At 46.2% G+C, this 26,558-nt stretch overlaps 1 protein-coding gene across 3 annotated transcripts; it reads left to right on the forward strand.

Moving 5' to 3' along the window:
- Positions 1-266: 266 nt before the first annotated feature.
- On the forward strand, positions 267-20,175 carry TSPAN33 (tetraspanin 33). Of its 3 annotated transcripts, none has more exons than XM_012789184.3 (8): positions 267-647; positions 14,468-14,525; positions 15,152-15,276; positions 15,552-15,626; positions 16,697-16,792; positions 18,185-18,313; positions 18,715-18,876; positions 19,089-20,175. In XM_012789184.3, exons 1-8 carry the CDS (start codon positions 546-548, stop codon positions 19,188-19,190), a joined length of 849 nt encoding a protein of 282 aa, XP_012644638.1. In that variant the 5' UTR covers positions 267-545; the 3' UTR covers positions 19,191-20,175. The 3 variants fall into 3 exon arrangements, with proteins under 3 accessions (XP_012644638.1, XP_075862718.1, XP_012644637.1); XM_076006603.1 differs by having other exon boundaries at positions 15,155-15,276; XM_012789183.3 differs by having other exon boundaries at positions 268-647; positions 15,149-15,276.
- The last annotated feature ends 6,383 nt before the right edge of the window (positions 20,176-26,558 follow it).

Below are 26,558 nucleotides of genomic sequence, written 5' to 3' on the forward strand. Positions count from 1 at the left end.
GAGGACGTGGGTGTGGGATGCAGTTTGCATTCCTTCTCCTCATTCTTGCTCCTTTGAGCAGCTGCAGCCTGGATGCTTTCCTTCTCGGGGAGTGGGGGGAGGCAGAACCGCTGACCCTTTAACAAGTTGTCCCTCACAGAACAGGTGTCTCCCCCGACTCTCAGTGGAGAGGGATGGCTGGATACTTAGTGACATCAGCCACGGGCCAATGAGAAGTCAGGCTTCGGCAGCCGCGCCAATGGGCGGCCGGGGGCGGGCCGGGTTTCCTGGGAGCCGGGCTGGCCGGGCTGGTCCTGCGGCCGCAGCGGAGTCTCGGCCGCTCGCGCCGCCCGGTGTGGCCCCGGCGACTCCCGGCGGCTCCGGTGGCGGCGGCGTTCCCCTGCCCGCGCGGCTCGCAGACGCACGGCTCGGGCGCCTCCCGCCGCGGCGCAGCTCCCGCCGCTCGGGCTCCCGCGGCGGCGCGGCTCATGCCCCCGGGCGCGGGGCGCGCAGGCCGGCCGGCCGCCGCTGGGAAATAGGCCCCCGGGGGCGGCGGCGGCGGGACCATGGCGCGGAGACCCGGGGCGCCGGCCGCCTACAGGGACGAGTTCTCCTTCGTCAGCCCGCTGGTGAAATACCTGCTCTTCTTCTTCAACATGCTCTTCTGGGTGAGTCTTGGGGGTCGTGGGGGCACCTGGGCTGCAGGGCGCCCCGGAGGGCGGAGGGGGCTGTCCGCGGCTGAGGAGGGGGCGGCCGGGATGGCCCGTGCAAGGCGAGCGTGGTGAGCGGCACTGCCTAGTTTTCTGGGCCGACGGCACTTTGGGGGAATTTATCCTGGGGAGGAACACCACCGTGGCGCGCAGTGTCTGGAGGTGTCGTGGGAAGGAGGGGGTATGCAAGGGATTCAATAAAGACATGGATATTTTCTGGGGGTCGGATGAGGGTCTGTGTCAGGCCAACAAGGTGGGTTCAACGGAGGAGCGGGTTTTCCTGTTGACCCAAGGTGGACCCACGGGCACGTTCATGACTGGGGGACTTTCAGTCCTGAGGGCTGGGAGGCCCCGCTGGCAAAAGGAGAAGAGAAAGGGAGGGAAAAACCCAAACCTTCCCTCCCCCTTGCCTCAGAGAGGATGGGTTAAGGGGCTTCCTTTTGCAGGCCTCTGGTGGCCCTCCAGAGGCTGAGAAGAATGGCCTCCAGGTGCAGATGTCATTCCCATACCAACACTGCCCCAAAGTTTACCTGCTCCCCTTCCTCAGGGCCAGACTCTACCCCTGGGGTCTGACAGTCCTCAGCTTCTTTAAGTAGAATCCCCTGTGTTGGGCTGGAAGGCCAGGGGTCTTTTCAGAATCTTCTTCTTAGGGGTAGAAAAGTAGAAAAAGTACTGGACTGGGGCTCCAGACACCTGGATTCTCATCCCTACTCTGCCATTAATTGTTGACTTGACTGACCTGGGCAAATACCGTCATATCTGCAGGCCTTAGTTCCTTCCCCCATAAAATCAAACCCAGTATGATCAGGGGTGGCAGAAATACTCTGTTGGAGCTGAGGATTTGGCTGGACCAGATCATGAAAAGCTAGCTGGATCCTGTTTCATGGCTAGAGAGTCCCTGGGCCCCTTGGGATTTGAGAACCTAGGGAGGTCCTTCCCCGCTTTCCCCAGTTTCTCTTCTGGCTCCTTCCACACCAGAGCTGCTGCTCTGGGAGCCCATCGTCCTTGCTCACCTCAGCTGGAGACCTACAGTCCAGACTTGGAGGCGGAAGGAATCTTGAGTCTAAAATATGTTTCCTAGGAGAGGGAGCAGACCAGTGCTAGAAAGGTTTCACAACAGCTATGGGGTGAAGTACAGACATAAAGCACATAAGTGCTGGCCTGTTGGGACAAATGAGAGAAATCCCGGAGAGTGGTGATGACAATTCACTCTCCACCATTGCACTCTTGGGAAAAATGAAATTCGGGTTCCTATAAAATTTTCAATTTTCGAACTAGAAAAAAAATTTAGAAGAAATCTTGTCCAGCATCTGCATTTTATCTATAAAATATAGAAAGCTGAAGCATAGAGATGTTAAATGTTTTGTCAAAAGTCCAGAGGCTGGTTAGCAGGCTTGGTCTGGTGATTTTTCCACTGAAGCACAGTGCCTCTAGGGGAAGTCCTTGGCCCAGATGGCTGCTACTCTCGCTGGGGTATTGGCAGTATTAGTAGTTAACCAGTCAACCCAAGTTCCCGTGGTCTAGGTTCTGCTTCAGCTGGTGGTTAGGGAAGAACAGAAGAAAAACCCTCTCTACCACTCTGCCAGGGCTAGGGGAATGTGCTAGGGGAACTCCCCACCTACAGGAAGTACCAGTGAAGTTTCCTGCATGCTCACGAGTGTGCCAGGCCAGTGACATGCCATCCTCAGAGACAGCGCTAGCATCCCAGAGACCTCAGGTTGTCATTCTGGTTTCCTCTGTCAGCCAAGACTGTCTCCTTTGGAGCCATTGACAACTCACCCTTGTCTGTGCTCCCCAGCAACAACAGCTGGGTGCATCTGTTACACTTGTGTTCCTGGTCTTTTTTTTTTTTTGCTTCCCCACCCCTCTTTTATCAGACAAATGACTTTGGGAGGTTGCAGCCAGGAAAGAGTTTGGCTCCATAGACCCATTTACCTTGGTAAGAATGTTTCACTCAAGGTCAGAGGACCTGGCTAGCCAAGCTAACACCACCCCAAGTTAGAGTCGAGTCCCTTCTTGGCAGTACTGTAGACTCATAAAAAAGTCGGAGGCTCTAGAAATAGCACACTGTAGGACAAGAGGCCCAGCTTCTTTGGTACCAACTTACTGTGTGACCCTAAGCCAATGTATCTGTCTCTCTGTCCTTAATCTTTCTCCTGTAAAAGAGAAAATTTTTCTTCCTTGGTGAACTATTTAGAGATGAGTTAATCGCTTTGGGGACTGTTCAAGTCCTGGGGCTAGATCTAAGGATGAGTCTCTTTGTGTCCTGGTCTCTCTGGAATGTTGCCCTCCCCAGGGAACAGTATTTTTCAGGTATTACTGAGTGTCACTTCTCCCCCAAGCCCAGAGCTGCAGAGTTACATTCCACACAAGTATAGCTGGAGATAAAGGGCTGCTTCTCCAGTTCAGGGGATATCTTTCTTGTCATCTCCTCTTCAGGTACTGACTACTGTGCTTTCTCTTTTGCACCATCCTAATCAAATTCCCCTCATCTGCTCAGGGAGCACCTGTGGGTGGGATGGTCAGCTCATACCCTTTGCAGGCAGAGTGCATGTTCTGGCCAGCTGCTGGGGTTGCTGTGTAGGGGTGGTGTTTGTATCTGTGCCTGGAGCACATTAGGAAGATGGCCAGCATTGCCTGGGCTCACGCTCGGTGGTGGTGGTGGTGGTGGTGGTGGTAGTGGTGGTGGTAGTGGTGGTGGCGGCGGCAGTGGCTACCTCTGCTACTGTTCTAGGAGCCCCAACTCTGGGGCATTTGGAGTCTGACTTAGAAAGCTGCTGGTTCCTTTGGGTGTTCATGTTTCAAATCTCACTTCTCCTTCGGCCTGGGAGTTCTGATTTTCTTCCCAGAAATCATGTTGCTGGGTTACAGATTGTTGGGATCCCATAGCCTAGAGTAATTACGCCATGATCCTAGAAGTTGTATTTAAATATTTTGGTTAGGAAGTAGTTGCCTTTCCTCACCTCCCTCTGTTGGACAGCTCTGTACAGAGGTAAGACATTGGGGTGGTACATGCCTTATCAGCCCTGGGCATATGCTGTCAGGGATATTATCAATGCTGCCCACTTCCTTCCCTTCTGGTCCTATTTCCCACTCAGGGCAGGAGTTGGGTGGCTTTTGAGTCAGGCAGAGCCCAGAAGCTCTGGTCTCCAGTCCCTGTATCTCAGCCCAGGCTTCCTTGGTGGCCATGCCTCAAGGCTCCCATGGCACCTTGCATATACTTCGACGGTCACATTCCTTAACTATGCTGCAATTGTGTGTGTATTTGTCTGTCTCCTCCTCTACGCTTCGGGCTCCTGAGGGTAGGCACTGGCCTGTTCACTTCTGGATTCCCAGTGCCCAGCTGTGTTTGGCAGAAACTGGGTACTTACTGAATATTTATAGAATGGCAAGTGAGACAGCAAACCCCACAGGGCAGAGGCACAGATGCAGCACAAACCTGGAGTCCTCAAGCATTCTTGGTGGTATGGTACCCAACTGTGTTCTCTTCTGAAATGGGTCTTGTGGCCTGCCACCTCTGTCTCTAGCCAGGTGAGAAAAAGTGGCAGCCATCCCTTCCAGCACCTCCTCTGAGCCACACATAATTACTCTCTATAGCATCTGAACTTTTCCACTTCTACTGTAGCACTGTGGACTCCTATTCAGATCCACCCTAGGCTGATCCAAGCCACTGGTGAGGCATCTTCCTCAAGAAATCTACTCTCCCATCCAGCAGCATTGTATAGGAGTCCCTAGAGCACTCAGAATCACCCCAACCACCTGTAGCACCATCTTGTCACCTGGCTCAGAAGCCACGAGGAAGTAGCCAGGCATCAAGCCTGGCAAAAACTCCTTCAAGTAGCCACCCAAGCCCCCTATCCTCCTTTATACTTCCAAATAAACTAGGAGGCAAGCTCACCCCTCCCACTTTCCCCTTACCTTCCTCATGCACTAGGCTGGCTTTAATAACTGAAGTAGCCAGATTCTTTTTATAAAAACCACAAAAAAATGCAAAATACTGAAAATGAAGATGAGAACCATACCCTTTGCTATACCATACCCTGCATAGCATGCATGCCTTCCTAACTCTCCTAGTAACTGTGTTTGCCTTGTACCAAGTAGAAAATCATAAACTTCAAACGGCCTTTAAAAAGAAGTAAAGAAAACATAGATTGCCTCTCAGAGTCTGGGTATCAGGCTGTGCATTGGACCGGTCACTCCAAGGCCGTGGGTTTGAATGTTTATATTAATATTACTGTGAGGCCTTGGGGACTTCCTTTCCTCATTCATAACCTTAGAAGACCAAAACCAGCCATGGCCTGAGGAAGATGCCAAAGGCTTGGCCCCAGCATTGTCGAGGAAAGAGTCTTGTGGCCTCCTCCACTCCAGCGGGACGGTACCATCCAACCCAGAGGGAGAAAGCTGAGAGCCAGTTTCACATGATCAGTTGCCACCACTGAAATCCAGAAACAGGAGTGCCAAGGTGACCACAGAAGGACCAGCATGTGCAGATCCTGGGCAGGGAGAGAGAGAGCACCCTGCTTTGGGTCTAGCAGGCTGTGACTTCTTTGACTTCATCCAGAAATAAGGATGGAAATGACTGAGCAACCAGAGGTGAAGGCCCCTCCCTCCCCACTTCTCTCTGAGTAGGGACAGGGTCTGATTCCCACACAGGAAACCACTCTACCCTCAGCGGTCCCCTACCCTCATCTTCACAACAAGAGGGAAATAGATTCTGAGGAGGAGGAGGGGACTCTGAGCCAGTTCCCCTGCTTCTTGCAGGGGAACTTCTGGGCTTTGGAAGACAGACAAGACCAGGGCTTTCCCTCAGAGGCTGCCCGGGCTGGCATGCCCTATATGTCGTGCTGTGTCTTCCCTTTTCAGGGTGCTGTTCCAGTGACTTCCCTCTGAGCTATCTGCTGGGGCTGCCACCACCCTGGCACCTCCTGGCCCTATCTTCCTTCCCTTGCTTAAGCCTCACCCCATTTGGAGATTACCAGCTGCTCTCCGAGAGAACTGCAGGCAACTGCCTCTTCCTATCTCTGGTGATGGCTGAGATGAATGCCCAGGACCTTGGGGTTGCTGTGAGCCAGAGACAGGAAGGCAGCCATGTGGCCGAGGTCATAAGGCTTTGGGGACATCCGGACCTAGGTTCCAGTCCCACTTCGGCTGCTCACTAACTGAGTGAACTGTGTAAAGTTGCTTGAATTCTCTGAACATCAGTTCTATGAAATGGAGATACTGATGCCCTCTTGGGGTTGTGGTTAGAGTTAAGTGAGATAGCATGTATCAAGCGTTTAGTCCAATACCTACGCCTTAGCAGTCAACAAAATGTAGCTACTACTATTGTCGTTGGAAATAGCTCCTAGAGTTCACCTGTTGGGGGTAGATTTGGAGAGCTAGGTTGACCACTTCTCCAGGGAGGAGGAAAGAGAGAGGCATGCAGATGGGGATTGAGTCTAGGTATAGGCTCAGCATGGCGGCTAATGCCTATAGTCCCAGCACTTTGGGAGTCCAAGGTGGGAGGAGTTCCAGTTTAGGTAAGGGCCAGCCTTTGCTGAACCTCGTTTGATCACATTCCCACCACTAACCAGAGGGAGATGATACCTAATGATATCTTTATATTTTCTAGTTTATGGAGAAATTTCATGTATATCCAAGGATCAGAGCCCCACTGTTGTCTCTGAGGGCCTTCTCTAGGTCCACTCCTCAGAGCTTGTCATACCACCTTGGTTTTAAGATTCAATCCAGTGGAAATGGACTCTAGGACGTAATTTGCCTGTAAGTAATGGCATTTGGGTTTGAGAGCCAGGAGAACAACCCTTGTTCAGGACCTCAGTGTGGGACCCTGCAAACTTTTCTCTCTTAGTGCTGATGGCCTTGAAGTAGTGTCCTAGGGGCTAAGATAACGGTTTTTCCTCCCAAACATCAAATCATGGCTATCTTTTCCCAATTTGTAAGAAAAAAGTTAAGATAATGGAGAGAATTTTCTCCATCTTCTGTTTTCTCCCATAGACACTAGTACCTGTAGCTGCTAATCTGCCAGCAAGTGCTAGCAAAAGGCAAAGGAAGAGGACCACAAGCAAATGAATATTATGGAAAACTAGGAGACTATTTAGAGTATTGCCTGTATTGTTTTATGAGACTGAGAGACATACATCTAACAGCTGCAGTTCTGTTAGTAAAATTGTTTCTTATTTCTTTTTTTTTTTTTTTTTTTTAGAATGTTTTCAGGAGACATAGTTTCTTATTTCTATGATAGAAATTAATATGTTGTGCTTCTTCACATGATACACTGAGAAGGATATAATAATCTTTGTTATATTTCTGTCAAAAATGTATAATCTAAATCCAATGGTGAAGAAACAACTAGACAAATCCAAATTGAAGAACATTGTGCAAAACAGTTGGCTGGGACTTACCATAAATGTCAGTGTCCACAAAATATCTAATTGGGGCCAGGTGTGGTGGCTCATGCTTATAATCCTAGCACTCTGGGAGGCCAAGGCAGGAGGATTGTTCAAGGTCAGGAGTTTGAAACCAGCCTGAGCAAGAGCGAGACCCTGTCTCTACTAAAAAATAGAAATAAATTAATTGGCCAACTAAAAAAAATATATATAGAGAAAAAATTAGCTAGGCATGCGCCAGCATGCCTGTAGTCCCAGCTACTCGGGAGGCTGAGCAGGAGGATTGCTTGAGCCCAGGAGTCTGAGGTTGCTGTGAGCTAACCTGACACCACGGCACTCTAGCCTGGGCAACAGGGTGAGACTCTGTCTCAAAAAATATATATATATATCTAATTGGAACCCTCATACATTGCTAGCGGGAATGTAAAATGGTGTGGGACTCAGTTTGGCAGCTCCTTTAAAAATTAAACATGGAGTTACCATATGACCCAGCAATTCTCCTGGGTATATACTTGAATAAATGGAAAACAGATATTCAAACAAAAACTTGTACACAGATGTTCATAGCAGAACTATTCACAATAAACAAAAGATGGAAACAACTCAAATGTCCTTCAGTGAATGAATGGATAAACCAATTGTGTTATGTTCACACAATGGAATATTATTCAGCCATAAAAAGAAATGAAGTTGGGACACATGTTACAACATAGATGAACCTTGCAAACATTATACTAAGCAAAAGAAGACAGACACAAAGGGCCACATATTGTGTGATTCATTTATAGGAAATGTCCAGAATAGGCAACTTCATAGAGACAGAAAGCAGATTTGTGGTTACCAGGAGCTGGGGGAAGGTGAAAAGATAGAGGAAATAGGGAGTGACTGTTTAATGGGGATAGAGTTTCCATTTCGGGTGATGAAAAGCTCTGGAACCTGAGCATAGTTGCACAGCAATTTGAATGTACTGAAGGCTACTTAACTATATACTTTAAAATGATAAATTTAAAAATACCATGGTTAAATTGGTAAATTTTTTGTTATATGTATTTTACCACAGATTTTAAAATCCAGTGTCTTGAAAGACCAAAAACAAAGGAGGAAAACTAAAGAGAAAATAACAAAAGCCAAGAAAGTGTTCCAGGCTAAAGGAGATTGAATCACTAAATGCATGGTCCTTGATCGGATCCTGAATCAGAAAAATAAGTAAATAAACAAAACAGTTACAGAGGACATTATAGGGATAATTGGAGAAAGTTAAGTACTGTAAATTAGGTAACAGTAATCATAAAGTTTAAAAAAAAAGAATTTAATAAGTCAAAATCTGTAGTGTACACCAACAGAGCACTGTGGCTTCCCAGTGCTCTGTCATTTGAACAATTTAAAGATACACTGCTTAAGCTTTGGATTGATTGAGGACAAATCATCCTGATTAAACTTTGTAAAGCGGTATGCAAGTGAACTCCAGTTTAAGAAAATCTGATATTTAACAATGTTTAAGGCTGGGCTTAGTGGCTCATGCCTGCTGTAACCTAGCACTCTAGAAGGCTGAGGTTTTCCAATCAGCATTGGATTTAAAAAAAAAGAAAGAAAGAAAGAAAAGAAATAGAAGGCTGAGGCTGGAGGATCACTTGAGGCTGGGAGTTCCAGACCAGTCTGAGCAAGAACAAGATCCGTGTCTCTACCCAAAATAGAAAAATTAGCTGGGCATGGTGGCACATGCCTGTGCTCCCAGCTACTTAAGAGGCTGAGGCAAGAGGGTCATTTGAGCCCAGGAGTTTGAGGTTGCAGTGAGCTCACTGTACTCTAGCCTGGGTATCAAAGTGAGACTATGTCTCAAAAAAAAAAAAAAAAAAGAAAAGAAAAAGAAAAAAAAGTAAATTTACAACAAAAATTTGGGTGGGGTTTACAAAAAATAGACTTTATTTTTTAGAAGAGTTTTAACTTCAGAGAAAAATCGAAAAGATAGGACAGAGATGAACATGTTTCAAAAAACTAAAAATAGGCCAGACACGGTAGCTCACTCCTGTAACCCTAGCACTTTGGGAGGCCAAGGCAAGAGGATCACTTGAGGCTGGGAGTTCAAAACCACCCTGAGCAACATAGACACTGTGCCCGGCATATTTCCTTAGTTTTTACTTAATGTTCTTCTTCTGTCGCAGGATCCCATCCAGGACACTACATTACATTTAGTTGTCATGTCTCCTTAGGCTCCTGTTGGCTGTGACAGTTTCTCAGACTTTCCTTGTTTTTGATGGCCTTGGCAGTTTAAAGGAGTGCTAGGCAGGTATTTTGTATAATGTCCCTTTCCTGAAACTTGCCTGATGTTTTTCTTATGGTTATACTGGAGTTGTAAGTTTTGGGGAGGAAGACCACAGAGATAACATGCCATTTTCATTGCATCTTACCATGTCATACCAGTGATTCGTCAACATCATCATTGTTGATATTGACTTTGATCACCTGGCTTGAGGTGGTGTGTGTCAGGTTTCTCCATGGTATAGTTAGTCTTCCCTCTCCCCCAACCCAGCCCTTTTCTATACTATGCTCTTTGGAAGAGGAGCAAGGAGTTATGTTCTATCTCATTTTTTTTTTTTTTTTTTTTGAGACAGAGTCTCACTTTGTTGCCCAGGCTAGAGTGAGTGCCGTGGCATCAGCCTGGCTCACAGCAACCTCAATCTCCTGGGCTCAGCGATCCTACTGCCTCAGCCTCCCGAGTAGCTGGGACTACAGGCATGCACCACCATGCCCGGCTAATTTTTTTTTGTATATATATATTTTTAGTTGGTCAATTAATTTCTTTCTATTTTTGGTAGAGATGGGGTCTCGCTCAGGCTGGTTTCGAACTCCTGACCTTGAGCGATCCGCCCGCCTCGGCCTCCCAAAGTGCTAGGATTACAGGCGTGAGCCACCGCGCCCGGCCTGTTCTATCTCATTGAGGGTAGAATATCTACATAAATGATTTAGAATTCTACTGCATGGAAGATTTATCTTTTTTCCTCCATTTATTTATTCAATAAGTCATTTATATCAGCATGGACTCACATATATGTATTTTATACTCTGGGTAATAATTCAATACTTCTTTCTTTATATTGATGCTCAAATTGTTCCATTGGCTTTGGCCAATTGGGAGCTCTTTCAATTGGCTCCTGTGTCTGTTTGGCATACTCACATTGATGTGGGTATTGAGGTGGGGGGTTGTTTTTATTTGTTTTTGAGAATTTCCTTAATTTCTGACACTACAAGATGCTCCAGGTTCATTTTATATATTTCCTGCCCTGGTCCTAGAATCAGCCATTTCTCCAAGGAGCCCAGGGGATAGCTATTTTTATTACAAGGTGATTAATTTCCTTACATAAGGATAAAAGTACTGGTGTGTGCAAATTATTTTATATAATTTGATTGACAACTTATCAGGAACATACATTTTGCTAAAAGCTAGACTCAGCCATTTTAAAAATTGTATATAGCTTTTGAAAGTTTCCAGCCAGGCTTCATTCTAGCCAGAATGTGAAAAGCTATCCTAAGAAAAGAAGTATCTTTATCTCCATCCTCATTGTGAATGGAGGTCATTGGTGATATTGTGGGGTGTTATAAGGATTTTGCAGCAAAAACTGATATAGTAGAAAGAGTACCAGAATGAGTTGGAAAAATTGAATTTAGTTCCGATATTGCCACTGCACCCATCTGCATGTGGTCAAGTATCACTTCTACTCTTTCAGACCCATTTATAAGGTTCTATTAACCTCTAAAATGTGATGCTGGCTGGGCATAGTGACTCACACCTATAATCCTAGCACTTTGGGAGGCCAAGGAGTGGGGATAGCTTGAGCCCAGGAGTTCAAGACCAGGCTGAACAACATAGCAAGACCCTGTCTCTATAAAAAATGGAAAAATTAGCTGGATATGGTGGTGCACACCTGTTGTCCCAGCTACTCAGGAGGCTGAGGCAGGAGGATTCCTTGAGGCAAGGAGTTTGAGACCAGCCTTAGCAACATAATGAGACCCCATCTCTACAAAAAATAGAAAAATTAGCCAGGTATGGTGGTGCATGCCTGTAGTCCTATCTACTCAGGAGGCTCGCTTGAGTAGTTTGCTTGAGCGCAGGAGTTTGAGGCTACAGTGAGCTATAATCACGCCACTGTGCTGCAGGCTGGACAACAGAGCAAGAACTTGTCTCTAAATAAATAAAAAAATAAAATAAAATGTGATGCTATTAACAGCAGCATCACTAACTTTGGAAAGGCAGTAGCCTTGAGGAATCCAGGATGGGAAGTGGGAGCAGGAATGGGAGTATGCAAGGTCTGGCTGTGAAGTGCAGAATTTGAGAGCTCAGAGGAAAAGACATCATTAATGATCATATTAAATATTGAAAATAATATTAAAGTCTTGATTTTAATGTAGCCTGCATCTGCTGCTCTAGCTCCCTGGCTGATTGTGCCATAGGCTTATGGGTTTTCAGACTTGGCTGCACATTGGAATCACCTGGAACTCATTCAGAAATACTGTTGTCTGCATCCCAGTGCCAAAGATTCTAATCCACTTGATTTGGGGTACAGCTTAGGCATTAGGAGTTTTATAAGTCTCTCCTCCCACTCCCAACCCCCTGGGTGATTCTAATGGCAGCCAAGGTTGAGAACCACTGTTTTCAGCTATAAATGCTATTGTCCATCCACCATGTAACACATAGTTTATAGGTCCTCAGGGTACCATGTACACAGCAGCTGATGAATTGGATTTGGACAGTGTGTTAGTTTCCTATTGGTGCTGTAAGGAATTACCACAAACTTACTGGCTTAAAACAACACAAATTAATTTTGTTATATTTTTGAAGATCAGAAGTCCAAAACAGGTCTCTTGGGCTAAAATCAAGGTCTTAGCAGTGCTGCATTCCTTCTGAAGCCTCTAGGGACTAATCATCTCCTTGCCTGTCCCAGCTTTTAGAGGCTGCCAGGATTCTTTGATTCATGGCACCACATCATTCCAACCTCTACTTCCATCATCATATCTCCTCTGACTCTGACCCTTTTGCCTCCTTCTTATAAGGTCTTTTGGGTCCTCGGGATAATCTCCCCATCTCAAAATCCTTAATCACATTTGCAAAGTCCCTTTGGCCATGTAAGGTAACATATTCATTCACAGGTTCCAGGAACTAGGACATAGACATCTTTAGGGGGACATTATTCTACCTACCACAGAGAGAGACAGAACAACTGCTATGATTACAACATAAATAAAATTGAGCTACCCTGAGATATGCAGCATCTCTTTACTTTGCCTTTCTTGTTTTAGCTGCATTAGGATTTAGTCAGAGACCATCTTTGTGGAAAGTTACACACCCTAGTGAAAAGTTAACATGTGAATAAACAGTGAGGAGCCTGGGAGCAACAGAATTAAAGAGCAGACACATCATTTTAAATGGTTCGGTAAAATGATATTCAGAACCGTAATTGGCACTGGTGAATTTTAAAGGGCAGAGATGCTCACTCACTCTGGCAGAGGGCTGGCCTCCAGGCCCGGGGGATGACTGGCATCTCTACCATGTGGTTCCCCTGCTTCCCCCATGTTCCCTGGGCCTGGTCGTGCTGTGGGACCAGAAGTCAGCTGGCACCTCCAGCCCCACAGGCAGCTCTGCTAGCAGCTCCCTTTCTCCTGGACAGAGCATGAGGGCTGGTGGATAATGCATTGGGTCCTGAGTTAGAGGCAGGCTCAAGTGATGGGGCTGAAGAGAGGGGGCTGAGGAGGGTCCTGAAAGACGTGGTTTTAGATGAGGGTTTGCCATTTACTGCTGAATGCACCTGCCCTCCCCTGCCAGATGGCAGAGGACCTTTATAAAGGAAGCCTATAAGGAAAAATGTCATTCTCCTGAGGCACTAGTCTGACCCTATTGCCTTTCTAGAAGCCCAGGTCCCTTCTACTACCAAAGCCCCAAAGTGGCTCTTTCCAGCTGGCCTCTCTCTTGCAGGACAGTGGAGTCTAGCCAGCCACTTCCTTCCCCACTGAGTTGGTCAAGTCCCTGCTGCTGAGAACTCTCTCCTGCCAGAGCTTGGGCCCATCTATTGCCATGGCAACAGCCAGCTGCTGCTTAGCACCAGCCTGGAGGCTGGGCACAAAGAAAGGGTAGCCAAGGGAGGCACACACTGGGCTGTCCTCACTCCTGGAGGCCTGGTGGGTACAGAAGGCTTCTTTGGGGACTCCTGGTAGTCTCTGATGGATTTATTCTCTCAGGGAGAAGCCATAAAATTTGGAAGATCTGAACTCCTCTTATGACTCCACACTGGAATCAGAGTTTATAAAGATAAAGGTTCCTTTGCCACGGCAGCTCCAGTATTTAGGCACACTCTTTCACATTGGAGTGCACTTCCTTGTAGTTGACACCATCTTGACCTCCAAGAAGGTTAAAGAGCTGGGAGTGTGCATCTGCCCAGGCCTGCTCTAGCTGTAAGAGCTGCCCTTTGATGTAGATAGATTAGAATTCAAAACCTCACCATTTGTCTGTGACCCTGGGCAAGTTAACTATTAGGAATGATAGATAATATGTATTGTCAGGCATTGTGTTAAATGCTTTTCATGCATCATATTATTTGATTCTCACAGTAATTTTTTTTTTTTTTTTTTTTTTTTTTTTGAGGCAGAGCCTTACTCCATGCCCGGGCCAGGCCTGGGCTAGAGTGCCTTGGCATCAGCCCAGCTCACAGCAACCTCAAACTCTTGGGCTCAAGCAATCCTCCTGCCTCAGCCTCCCGAGTAGCTGGGACTACAGGCATGCGCCACCATGCCTGGCTAATATTTTTTCTATATATTTTTAGTTGGCCAATTAATTTCTTTCTATTTATAGTAGAGATGGGGTCTTGCGCTTGCTCAGGCTGGTTTCAAACTCCTGACCTTGAGCAATCCAGCCAGAGTGGATCCACCAGGCCTCCCAGAGTGCTAGGATTACAGGCGTGAACCACCGCGCCCGGCCACGATTCTCACAGTAATCTTGTTAGATGTACTTGTTTGTTTTTAATTCCCATCTTCAGATACAGGAACCAAGGCTCAGAAATTTGCCCCACATGAGCCTAAGTTTGACTCACTCTGAAGCTCATCTTCTTAATCACTGATCTATACTTATATTGACTTTATTTCCTCATCTATAAGATTGAGAAAATATCTACCTTCCAAGATAATTGTGTTGTAAAGATTGAATGAAATGATTTTGTAAAAGTATCTCATGGAGCTAAAGCACTGTCAGATACTATCAGCAATATACCTGGGGAGGAGAAAGATACTCACCTCTGGGTCCTAGGGAAGGCATCTCTCTCCTACTCTCCTGGAAGGTTACTCACGGCATTCAGGGTTCTCTGGTTTCCAAAATCTCAGGGCCTGGCTTGTTCCCTGTCTCTACAGGTGATTTCCATGGTGTTGGTGGCCGTGGGAGTGTATGCACGGCTGATGAAGCATGCAGGTGAGCAAAGGTCTCCCAACACCTCCCCAGGAGTCTGGCCATGCCCTTTCTCCTCTGCCTCCTTCAGCCCTGGCCCTCTTGCATGCCTTCCTGCATAAGCTATGGTGCTCAAGAAGGCAGCCTCCTTGTAGCCAAATCTTAGTGGTCTACTTAGGTGTCAGACCATCCATGCCAGTCCACCTGGATATCCCTGAGCCCCCATGAGTCTTCCATTTTAGGCTTAGGAAATGTCTGAGAAAGAAGGGAGGCCTCTGGAAGCAGAGAGCAATCAAGGGCTTTAGCCCCTCCCTAGCTCTGTCCTAGAGAAACTCAACCTCCATTCCTATTACACTGCACAGTCTCCAGGAAACAGAGTCTGCAAAGCTGGTGAGCCTAATGCCATTCTAATTCTTTTCTGGAGCGAAAGTGGCCCCTCCTCTCTTAAGCCCAGGAATAAAGGCTCTTATATCGTTAGTTCCTCAAATTAAACGCCACAGCCCCATCTGGTTCCTTTTCTCCCCCTACCCTTCACCTGACCATACTGGAGATTCCCCCACCAAGGGACGGAGACTGGTTTGGGGGCACCCTCCCACCCCACCCCCAGTGGGCACCAGGCTCAGACTACAGGACGGCTCCTCCCCCAGAAGCAGCCTTGGCCTGCCTGGCAGTGGATCCTGCCATCCTGCTGATCGTGGTGGGTGTCCTCATGTTCCTGCTCACCTTCTGTGGCTATATTGGATCCCTCCGTGAGAACATCTGCCTCCTGCAGACGGTGAGTGCTCAGGGACCCCACCAGAAAGATGTCACCTGATGCCATTCCTGCAGCCTTTCAGTTTCCCCTGTCCCACCCTCTCCCAAGGCCTGTGCTGTCCACTTCCTTACTGTAGAGCTCAGCCCCAGATGATGATGTTCCAGAAGCAGCTGCCTTTCCCGTGTAGGGGGCACTGGGAAAAGTGCCCAGTGACTGCCCTGCACTCCCCATGGCCCTGGGGGGACAGCTGCCCCGAGTGTTAACAGGCGTCTCCTTTTCCCGTCTGCCTCCCACAGTTCTCCCTCTGTCTCACCATCGTGTTCCTGCTACAGCTGGCGGCTGGGATCCTGGGCTTCGTCTTCTCAGACAAGGTAACACTGAGAGCCTGGAAGCCTCCTCAGGTGGGACCCAGATGGAGGAAGGGAAAGTTTCTGCCTGAGTTTACCCTGGTTAATTAACCACAGCACCCCCTCCCTTGAGAAACACCAGCCTGTGAAAGGTTCTCCTTAGGAGTAAATGAATGAATGCCCTTTAAGGTCACTGTATTTGAAGAGAATTTCAAAGCTGTAAGGTGTTTTCCTCTGACAGTATGAGAGGCCAACAGGGAAGTAAATTCTATGAACTCCAAGTTAAAATAATTTGCAAACTTTAATAGCAAATGACTAAGTAAAACTCAGTGATCAAGTGGGGCATAGACAACATGAGGAGCCTCTTATTTCTTTTAAAAATTGTTTATTGATATAAACACGGAGACAGAAGGGAGAAAAGAAAACAAGATTTTGAACAGTGCTTACCATATCTGGAAGTGGTCTGCCATTCGGTGACTGTCCTTATTGTTAAGAACCAGAATTCCTTTCCCAAATGGCAAGTGATTGCTGGGGGCAGAGTATAGGATTATGGAAGGAACCTTTGAGAAAAGTAGTGTATCAGGAAGAAAGAGAGCATGGTAGAAAATTATGAAATTGAGAGCCATTGAGTTAATTCAGAATTTCCTAGTCCTTCTGGCTTAGTAAGGTCCTGAAAGGATACAGATGTGTTTTGAGTCTAAAGAGATGCGATTCTCTAATGTCCACTAGAGGTCAGTGCCTCAGCTCAGTAAGCCCCTTCTGCCAATTAAAAAAAAATTAGTTTCTCTACTTTGCATCAATCAGCAAGTATTTTGTGGTAATAGTCCTGGAGGTAGATAAGCATTGGATTATCTTGAAATGTGGCTTAGAGAATCTCTGACAGCAAGTCCTGCATTTTTTTTTGCTCACTGGTACCTGAGGGCCCAGGGACATATGGGCTTTGGAACTGGCTATCATCCGTTGTTAGGACTCAGTTCAGATTTCAAGTTTGACTCAGATGGAGAAGGATGATCCCTGTCTACTGTTATTTCTGCAGGAAGGAGCAATTTAGGGATTAGTCCTAGGTCCTGATTCCCCACCCATGTCTCTGGCAGGCTCGGGGGAAAGTGAGTGAAATCATCAACAATGCCATTGTGCACTACCGGGATGATTTGGATCTGCAGAACCTCATTGATTTTGGCCAGAAGGAGGTATGGCCTTTGCATGGTGGGGTCAGCAAGTGGTCTGGGGGGCCTGTGGGTAAAAATGAACATCATCCCAAGAGATACCTCACCCTCTAGGCCTATGGGGCCTCTTCATTACCTGCCAGGTAACGGATTCTGGGAAGGGGTTTGGCAAAAAAACATACATAGCAGAGTACTTTAAAAGTACTTTTAAGGACACAGAACAGTATATATAGTAATCTACCATTTGTGTAAAAAAAAAGGGGGGAGAAAAGAATATATGTTCATATTTGCAAAAGGAATCTGGAAAGATATATAAGAAATTATTACTATAAGTGGTTACCTACAGGAGAATAGGGAACTGGGCAGATTTTTTAATATTACTTACTCAAAAGTTACAATTTTTAAATTTTTGGAAAATTTACATAACATAAAATTTACCATTTTAAAGTGTACAGATCTGTGGCCTTAGGTACATTCAGTGTTGTACAAGCATCACCACCACCCATCTCCAGAACTCTCATCTTCCCTAACTGAAACTCTGAACTCATTAGACATTAACCCCCTATTTTCCTCTCTCCCAGGCGACCACCATTCTGCCTTCTGTCTCTGTGAATTTGACTACTCTAACCACCTCATATGAGTGGAATCATACAGTACTTTGTCCCTTTGTGGCTTATTTTACCTAGCAAGCCTTCAAGTTTCATTTATGTTTTAGCATATATCAGAATTTCCTTCCTTTTTAAGGCTGAATAATATTCCATCATACGTATATACCACATTTTGTTTATCCATTCATCCATCGATGGACACATAGGTTGCTTCTACCTTTTGGCTATTGTAAATAATGCTGCTATGAATCAAAAGTTAACTTTTAAATAAAAGTGCTTTTGAGTTCAACGCTGAGTTCCCTTTCTCCTGGTACAACAGACACTTGACTTTGAGATCCAGTTTGCTTTCATGGAGTAATTATAGACTCACAGTGCTGAAGATTCCCCTGCTGGGTTTTCTCTATCTTAAGACAAAGTTTTTCAGCACTGAGCCTTTGATTATTTCAACCAGTATTTTTGAACACCTCCTTTTGCCAGACTCTATGCTGTGCAAGACTACAAAGCCCAGAAACTTCTCTGAAGAAGCTTATAGTTGAATGTGTAAAACAAAATACATATACAACTGTAATACCAACAAGCACTTGGTGAGTTATAACAAGATACATAAAGTAATAGACATTAAGAAGAGAAAATTTCTTCAGGTGAAAGCAACTAGGAAGCTTGAGCTCAAGGTTCAAGGTTGTGTTTAAACACAACCTGATGTTACAAGGAAAAGCTTGCCATAGACTTGTGGCCACTCTGAGAATTCCCCTGGTCACCTCAGTGTGAGGGGTAGGTGATTCTTAACTTCTGGTGGGCTTTGTTGCAGTTCAGCTGCTGTGGAGGGATTTCCTACAAGGACTGGTCCCAGAACATGTACTTCAACTGCTCGGACGACAATCCCAGCCGTGAGCGCTGCTCTGTGCCTTACTCCTGTTGCTTGCCTGTCCCTGACCAGGTGAGCAAACATCCCACCTCATTTCCCCCTGGGCAGTGATTTGAGTTACTTTCCAATCAGGGCAGGTGATATTGGAGATCCCCATTCCCTAACTTTACCAACCAATTTTGTAGGACAGCTGTCAGGTGTTTTTCTTCACTCCAGTATTATGGTTCTGTTAACCTTTCACTCCTGCAGCCCACATGGGGGTTCAGAAGGGACAGATCTAAAGCAAGGAGACCTGGATCCAGACCTGTCAGAGGAAGGGATGTCTGCATTTAGTGATTTCCAGCCCAGCATCCTCCACATATATTCTCTAACAATTTAGGAGTTTAGGTAGGGTAGGAAGCCCATCTGCTAGGGCCCCAGACAAAAAGTTATTGGAACAGGAGTCCCACTTGGCTTTTCAACTCTCTCCGCAGGCAGTGATCAACACTATGTGTGGCCAAAATATGCAGGCCGTGGACTACTTGAAAGCTAGCAAAGTCATCTACACCAATGGCTGTATTGACAAGTTGGTCAACTGGATACACAGCAACCTATTCTTACTTGGTGGTGTGGCACTAGGCCTAGCCATCCCCCAGGTAACTTACCCTGTGAGACTTGTGGGTCCCACAAACTCTGCAAAGACTCCTTTGTTTTGGGGAGGGCACCTGGGGATCAGCTAGGGTGTCAAGTACTGACATTGCTGAGGGGTAGCGGAAGGGATGGTACTGACGGCACTGGGAAGACTGAGTCAGGAAAAACAAGGGCATCACTCATTGCTGGGGGCTCAATTCCTTCTTGCCTCTCCCAGCTGGTGGGAATCCTGCTATCCCAGATCCTCGTGAATCAGATCAAAGATCAGATCAAGCTACAGCTATACAACCAGCAGCACCAGGCTGACCCATGGTACTGAGAATCCATCCTGTACCTCCTCACCATGGCAACAGGCAAGCCTCATTGACCAACAGCAGCGGGTGCTGAGAACAGCACCAAGTGGAGATTTGGATTCCAGCCCCCCAGTGACAGCCCAGTGGGAAGAAGCAAACTCCAGATGGACAGAAGGCAGGGTGCACAGGTGGCTACTGAAGTCTCAGAAGGATGTGCGTCCTCTTTCCCATCCTAGCCCTCAGCATTGTTTGAGTGTTAGAACGTTAAGCATTTGGGTTTATGTTTTAATCCTCGTTTGGGCAGAGATGCTTGGGAAACAGCAATTGCACAGAGTTGTGGGGGTACTACTGCTGCTTTTGCACCGAGGCACCACAACCAGCAGCTCCTACTTGGGCTGAGTTTGAGCTTGGTGGACATAGTTAGATTCTAACTGTTGCCAGCAAGACCTGGAGAGTAGACACCAGCAGCCCTGCCTGGAGTCCAGTTGGCATGATACCAGTTCCAGAAAGGAAGGGAGTGGAACAGGCAGTGAGGAGTGAGCTTGAGGGTCGGCTGGGGACAGCTGTATGTGTTAGGTAGGAGTGAAAGGGGATATGTTTACCAAATGCCTGCCCTGCCATCCTCCCAGGTAGTCAGAGTGAGCTACATCCTGCCCCTCCTTCATTTCCATGGAAACATGGCAGCAAGGGCAAGGGGTACAACAGCAGCCAAATCCATCCCCCTCCCCACCCCCTTGGAAAGAAGTTTGGAACCATAGTCCCTACATTCTACAGACAGAAGAGGGACTGAGCCATACATGCCCTTGAATTCCTCCCTGCCTGGCCCTCCCTCTCCAGCAAGTGGGGTTTTCTTTAACTTGGCAGTGTGCAGAGGAGTGGTAACACCCACCCAGTCCCCCATCCCTGCCACCTCTGCACCAGAGCTCAGTATTGCTACAGCGTAAGAAGCAGGAATCTTGCTGGGGTTGGGGGAGCTAGAAGTGGCAATAAAAGTTTGTTGACCTGGGCTAAGCTGGACTCCATGAATTTTCCATTCTGGCAACTAGAAGGGGAGGGGTAGAAAGGCCTCGCGGTGGGCCCTGCCTCCAGGAGGGCACTGGAGACTCCCCTAAATGCCACAGTACCTCCCCGATGTGGCCTCACCACAGGATCCATCTCCCTCAACCGGATGCACTGCTACCCTCCCACGATCTCGCCCTCTGTGGTCTAAATTAGGTCGAAAGATTACCAGTTTTGATCTGGAAACTGCGTAATTTTATTCCAAACCCTGATGTTATTTTTCTTACAAATTAAGGCGGATTAAAATTAATTTGCCATGCAAAATCTAGGATGGGGGAGGGAAAGAAATGAGGAGGGAGAAGGCCATGTCTTCACCCCCAGTCTGAGCTGTCTATCCCACTTCTCCATCGCTTCCCGAAGGCGCTGGGTACCCGCAGGCCAGCCTGCTTTGGGGAGGACTCACAAGAGACTCGGAGCGGCGCGCGGAGAGCAGCGAGCGAGGGTGCGGGCCGGGAGGCGGGGAGGCCGGGAGGCGGGGAGGCGGGCGGGCCGGGAGGCTCCGTGGGTGGTCCCCGCCCCGCCCCGCCCCCTGCCCGGGAGGAGCTGGGGGCTGCGTGAGCCTGCTGTCCTGTGAGTGTCCTGGGAACCTCCTGGCCGCCCCTTGCTATCGTAGGCTCAGGCTGGGGTCTCGGCCTGGCCGGGGAAAAAGCCTGGAGAGAATCCACCCGGCTGGGGAGACAAAGAGTCGCGAGTTCGCTCCCCGCCCCCCGCGTCTCCTAAGCGAACCTTCTGCTCCTGCGAGGGCGCGTTTCCAGCAGCCGCCTGGGGCCCCCGCCAATGTTTAGCTCCCAGCTAGTAACAGAACGGAAAGAAAAAATAAAATCATGTGGAATATAAAATAAAAAGTAAGGGCATTTTATTCTGGGAGAGGAGAGTAAAAAAGCGCGCTTTCTTGGTAATGTGCCTTTCTTGCTTAGTGCCAGAGACGTGCATTCTATACTTTTCCTTTTTTTAGTGACACGGACCCAGAAGTTAGTGTCCTGGGTTAGGTGTTGGGGTGATGCACTCTGGGGGTTCTGCAGCCTTGAGACGCACGGGCTCCGTTTGAGGCCTCTTGGAGGAAGTAAGAGACCAGGAACTGTGGTGCTCAGAACCAGGATTCAAATCTCAATTTTTTAAACTCCAAACTACACTTTTACCACGATCTCTATCTATGCTGTCTATCTCTATCTAGCCTTCTGGGCCTGGATTAAGGCTTTAAAACGCTTTGAGCAAATATTCAGAAACTTACCGTAGAGTTGGGTGTTCCTGGCTAGATTCCAGATTATCACTGTCTCTGAGTCTCAGTCTCTAGCTTTTTTCCTCTTTGGCCTAATGCTGAGGGAGAAAATGCTCCAGTTTTTAAAAGGTTTCTCATTGTTATTTCATGTTTCAATTGAACTTGCTCCTTGAATTTCTACCTATTTCTATTAATAGTAACCCTAGTCCCAATCATGTGGGATTAACACCAGTACTTCAGAACAGCTAATCAAATCTTGGCGCCAAAGGTGGTTCAATGGAAGGAGTTTCTTGGGGACAGCAGAAATCAGGCTGAGTGGGCAGGGGTGGAGGGAAGAGACCTGAAGAATAGTGAAAACCAGACTGGGTGGCAGGGCCAGAAAGGCACCGTGAGGGTCTTTGAGCTTCAGTTCCTACAGTTAAACAGGATCTTGTGCGCAGGAGAGCAAATTTTGTAGAATGTTCAATGAAATTCTGATTCCTTCTCTATTATTTTTCTATTGCTACTGTCACAAATTACCACAAATGTAGTGGCCTAAAACTACACAAATGTGTTATTTTACCAGTCTGGAAGTCAGAAATACAAAATGGGTCTCACTGAACTAAAATCAAGATGTGAGCAGGGCTCCTCTATTCCTTCTGGGGCTCTAGAGGAGAATTTGTTTTTCCAGCTTCTGGAGGCCACTTGCATTCCTTTACGTAGTCCCTTTCTCCATTTTCAAAGCACAGCACTCCAGTTTCTGTCTTCATATCTCCTTTTTCTCTGACTGCCCTACCACTCTCATATAGGACCCTTGTGATCATATTGGGCCCACCCAGATTATGCAGGATGCTCTTCCCCTTTTAAGATCCTTAATTTAACCCCGTCTACAAAGTCCCTTTTACTATGTAAGAAAAGATATGCATGACTTCTGGGGGTTAGGACATGGACATTTTTGGGTTGGCCTTACTTAACCTATCACATCCCCCTTTCTAGCCTCATGCATGGCTTCAGGTGGAGGACATGTGGGAGGAGCTAATGTTGGATACCGGCAAGAGTTTGAGGAAGGTGTTCTTTGGTCTTCATTTGATAATTACCTAACATCTATTGAGTGCTTACTGTGTGCTGAGCACATATTTATTATGAAGTTTAATATGCAGTCTTTGCTATTTTCTGACTTATCCTCATCCTGAAGACTAGATATGTTAAGAGGACCAGGGACCCCTTTCAAAAAGGGGAGCAGCACAACTTCTTCCATGGGAAGAATCCCTTGATCCATTACTCTTAAAAGATCAGGAACATTTTGTAAATATCCCCACCCCCAGAAAATAAGAATAATTAGATAATCCTATCATCATAGATAAAGCATGTAGAGGAGAGAATAAAGTAAGTGGGAACTACAATCTAGAACTCAGGTTGGAAATTAAGCCTCCAGAGTCCTCTCCCTACCGTGCCAGGAACCTGATAAATCAATCAGATGAATAGAATAGCATAGAGATTCCAGAAATATTTTCAAACATCAGTGCTCACTGTCTAATAAACAAGAAGCAACACAGTGATGGGAGGGGGAAATCACTGATAAATTTTATTAGAGTTATTAGACAAATGGATTACAGTATGAAAAATAAGTAACAGATTCCTATCTCACATCATTTACTACAGTGCATTCCGGAAGGGTAAAAGAGCTAAATATTTTAAAGCAAACAACAACAACAAAAAAAGAAAATCAGAATATCATATTTGTCCTAGCTCTAGGGAACTAGAGTGGACAGCTTTTCAGTTTATCTGCCCAACTCACAATGACTCTTTCTTCTTTGGAAATTAGTTCCCCACCCCCCAAGCCATAGGGGTGAGTCTGAGGAGCCCCATTTATACTATGACACCTGGTCCCCTAGGCATAGCTGATTGGATCAGGCTTGGTAACTGTATCCTAGCCCTGTTTCCTAGGGCTGCCATAACAAAGTACCACAAACTAGGTAGCTTAAAACAACAGAAATCTATTGTTTCACAGTTTGGGAGGCCAGAAGTCTGAAATTGAAATGTTACCAGGGCCATGCTCCCTCCAAATCCTCTAGGGGAGGATGCTTCCTTGTCTTTTCCAGCTTCTGGTAGCTAGGCATTCCTTGGCTTGTGGCAGCATAACTGCAAACTCTACTTCTGTCTTCACATGGCCATCTTCCTTCTGTGTCTGTGTCCCAGTTTCCCTGTCTTACACGGACAACAGTCATATTGGATTTAGAGCCCACCCTACTATACAGTCAAACCTCATCTTAGCTAATTACATCTGCAATGACTCTATCTCCAAATAAGGTCACATTCTGGGGTACTTGGGGGTTAGGACTTCAACATATCTTTTTTGAGAGGACACAATTCAAACCTATAGCAGGTACCTAACCCAAATTGTGCCAAGCAGAGTTCCTTCCCTGGGACTTTGGAATTTAGATTGAGATTCTAGTCACAGCCTAGACTGATCTCATGAAGAAAGGGAAGGCAACGTGGAGCTAAGGCTCAGCCCTGCGGACTCCATGGACTAGCAGAGAATGTCTTTACAGAAGGAGAAGAATGGGCAGGGCGCGGTGGCTCACACCTGTAATCCTAGCACTCTGGGAGGCCGAGGCGGCTGTGGATTGCTCAAGGTCAGGAGTTCGAAACCAGCCTGAGCAAGAGCGAGACCCCGTCTCTACTATAACTAGAAAGAAATTAATTGGCTAACTAATATATATAGAAAAAAATTAGCCGGGCATGGTGGCACATGCCTGTAGTGGAGGCACATGCCTCCCAGCTACTTGGGAGGCTGAGGCAGCAGGATTGCTTGAGCCCAGGAGTTTGAGGTTGCTGTGAGCTAGGCTGATGCCACGGCACTCGCTCTAGCCTGGGCAACAAAGCAAGACTCTGTCTCAAAAAAAAAAAGGAGAAGAATGAAGAGTGGAGGTGAGGTGGAGAGGCAGAGATGAAAGGGACAGACAGAAGAAGGATCTTCCTGGAGGCGATTTCCTCTTATGACCCCAGAAGCTTTCTGCAGCTCTACTGCTTTCTTGCCTTGGGTTCCCCAAGACACCCTGTATACTCACAGTAAAGCCTGCTTTGTTGGTTTAAGGAAGCTCCACTTGGTTTCTCTTGCTTACAAACAAGGGTAATAGAAAAGCTAGAATCAGAGCAAGGTGCTGTATTAGTTTTCTATTGCTGCTGTAACAACTTACCACAAACTTAGTGCTTAAAACAACACAAATGTATTACCTTATAGTTCTGTAGGTCGGAAGTCTACTGTGGGTTTCACTGGGCTGAAATCAAGGTGTCAGCAGAGCTACATTTCTTTCTGGAGATTCCAGGGGGGACTCTGTTTCCTTGCCTTTTCCAGCTTCTTGAGACCTCCTGCATTTCTTGGTTGGTGGCCCTCTTTTTCCATCCTCAAAGTCAGCCATGGCAGGTCAGGTCCTTCTCACACCACCACCCCTCTGGTTCTCTGCAGCTAGGAAAGCTCTTCCATTTGTGTGATTGGATTGAGCCTATCTACATAATCCATCTCAAGGTTTTTAATCTTAATTACATCCATTTGCAAAGACTGTTTTGCCATGTGAGATAATACATTAACAGGTTCTGGGGATTAGGACATGGATATCTTTAAGGCCTCTTTTTCTGCCAATCACAGATGCAAAATAAGATATATTATGACCATTTGTAGTAAGATAGATGACCAAGAGTTTAATGGTCTTTCTTTGTACTGTTTCTTTTCTTACAAAATTGCTTCATTTCATTTAACAACTCAGTCTGAGCCCTTTTTGAGGAACATATGGTCAACTCTGCCAGCTTCGAGGACCTTTATTTATTTGCCTTCTCATAGCTGAAGTTTTAGCTCTCTCAGAAAGACATTAAATGAGGACCCATTCCCAAAAGTCCTCACTGGAGCCAGACAGCAATGGACAGAATGGGATGAAATGTGTATTCCCCACTAAATAATTGCATTTATTAAAATGTAATTACTGGGAAGGGACATTTGAAAAAAAATTTAAGTCTTCTCTGAACTGAGAATCTGGGGTGGATACCTTGATAAAGGTGTTGTTTCTGGCAGAGGGTTATAAGGTCTAATTTATGTGTTGACACAATAAGCAAAATGGGAAGCCAGGTAAACCCATGCATTTCCTCAACAAATACAGTGTGCTAGGTGCCATTCTAGCACAAGGGAGAGAACGTAACAAGTGCCTGACCTCCTAAGTTTACATTCTACTGGAGGCGACAGATTTACACAAATACATATTATATCTTATACATCACATACTATAAAATCAGGTAGAGATGTAGGCTATGAAGAAAAATAAAGCAAGCTAAGAGGATAGAGAGTGATGGGAGAGCTATTTTGGACAAGGAATTTTCTTTTTCTTCAGAGACAGGGTTTCACTATGTTGGTCAGGCTGGACTTGAACTCCTGGGCTCAAGCTATCCTCCCACCTCAGTCTTCTGAGTCACTGGACAACATGCACACACCACAGTGCCAGGCTTGGATCAGGCATTTTTTTAAAAAGGCTTTAATATTTTCAAGAAAAATTATTTTGAAATAATTATATACTCATAGGAGGTTGCAAAGACATGTACACTTATTCAGATTTCACCAATTATACATGTACTTATTTGCATATATGTGCATAGCTCTATGTAATTTTATCGAATTGTAACCTTGTGTAATCACCACATCAATCAAGGTACTCAACTTTGTATGTGAATTGTATCTCCATTAAATCTGTTACAAAAAAATACTCCACAGTGCCATGATCACAAGACACACTGGTTTACCCCTTCATAGCCACACCCATTCCTCCCCACCATCACTAACCCCGGCAACCACTAATCTGTTCTTCATCTCTATAATTATGTTATTTCATGAATGTTACAGAAATGGAATCATGCAGTAGGTATCCTTTTGAGTTTGGCTTTTTTAACTCAGCATAATTCCTTTGAGATCCATCCAAGTTGTTGCATGCATCAGTGGTTTGTTCCTTTTTATTTCTGAGTAGTATTCCATGGTATGGATGAACCACAGTTCGTTTAACCACTCACCCATTAAAGAACATTTGGTTGGTTTCCAGTTTTGAGCTATTACAAATAAAACTGCCATGAACATTCACGTACAAGTTCCTACGTG

This window comes from Microcebus murinus, chromosome 9 (genome assembly GCF_040939455.1).
Source record: "Microcebus murinus isolate Inina chromosome 9, M.murinus_Inina_mat1.0, whole genome shotgun sequence".
NCBI lineage: Eukaryota > Metazoa > Chordata > Mammalia > Primates > Cheirogaleidae > Microcebus > Microcebus murinus.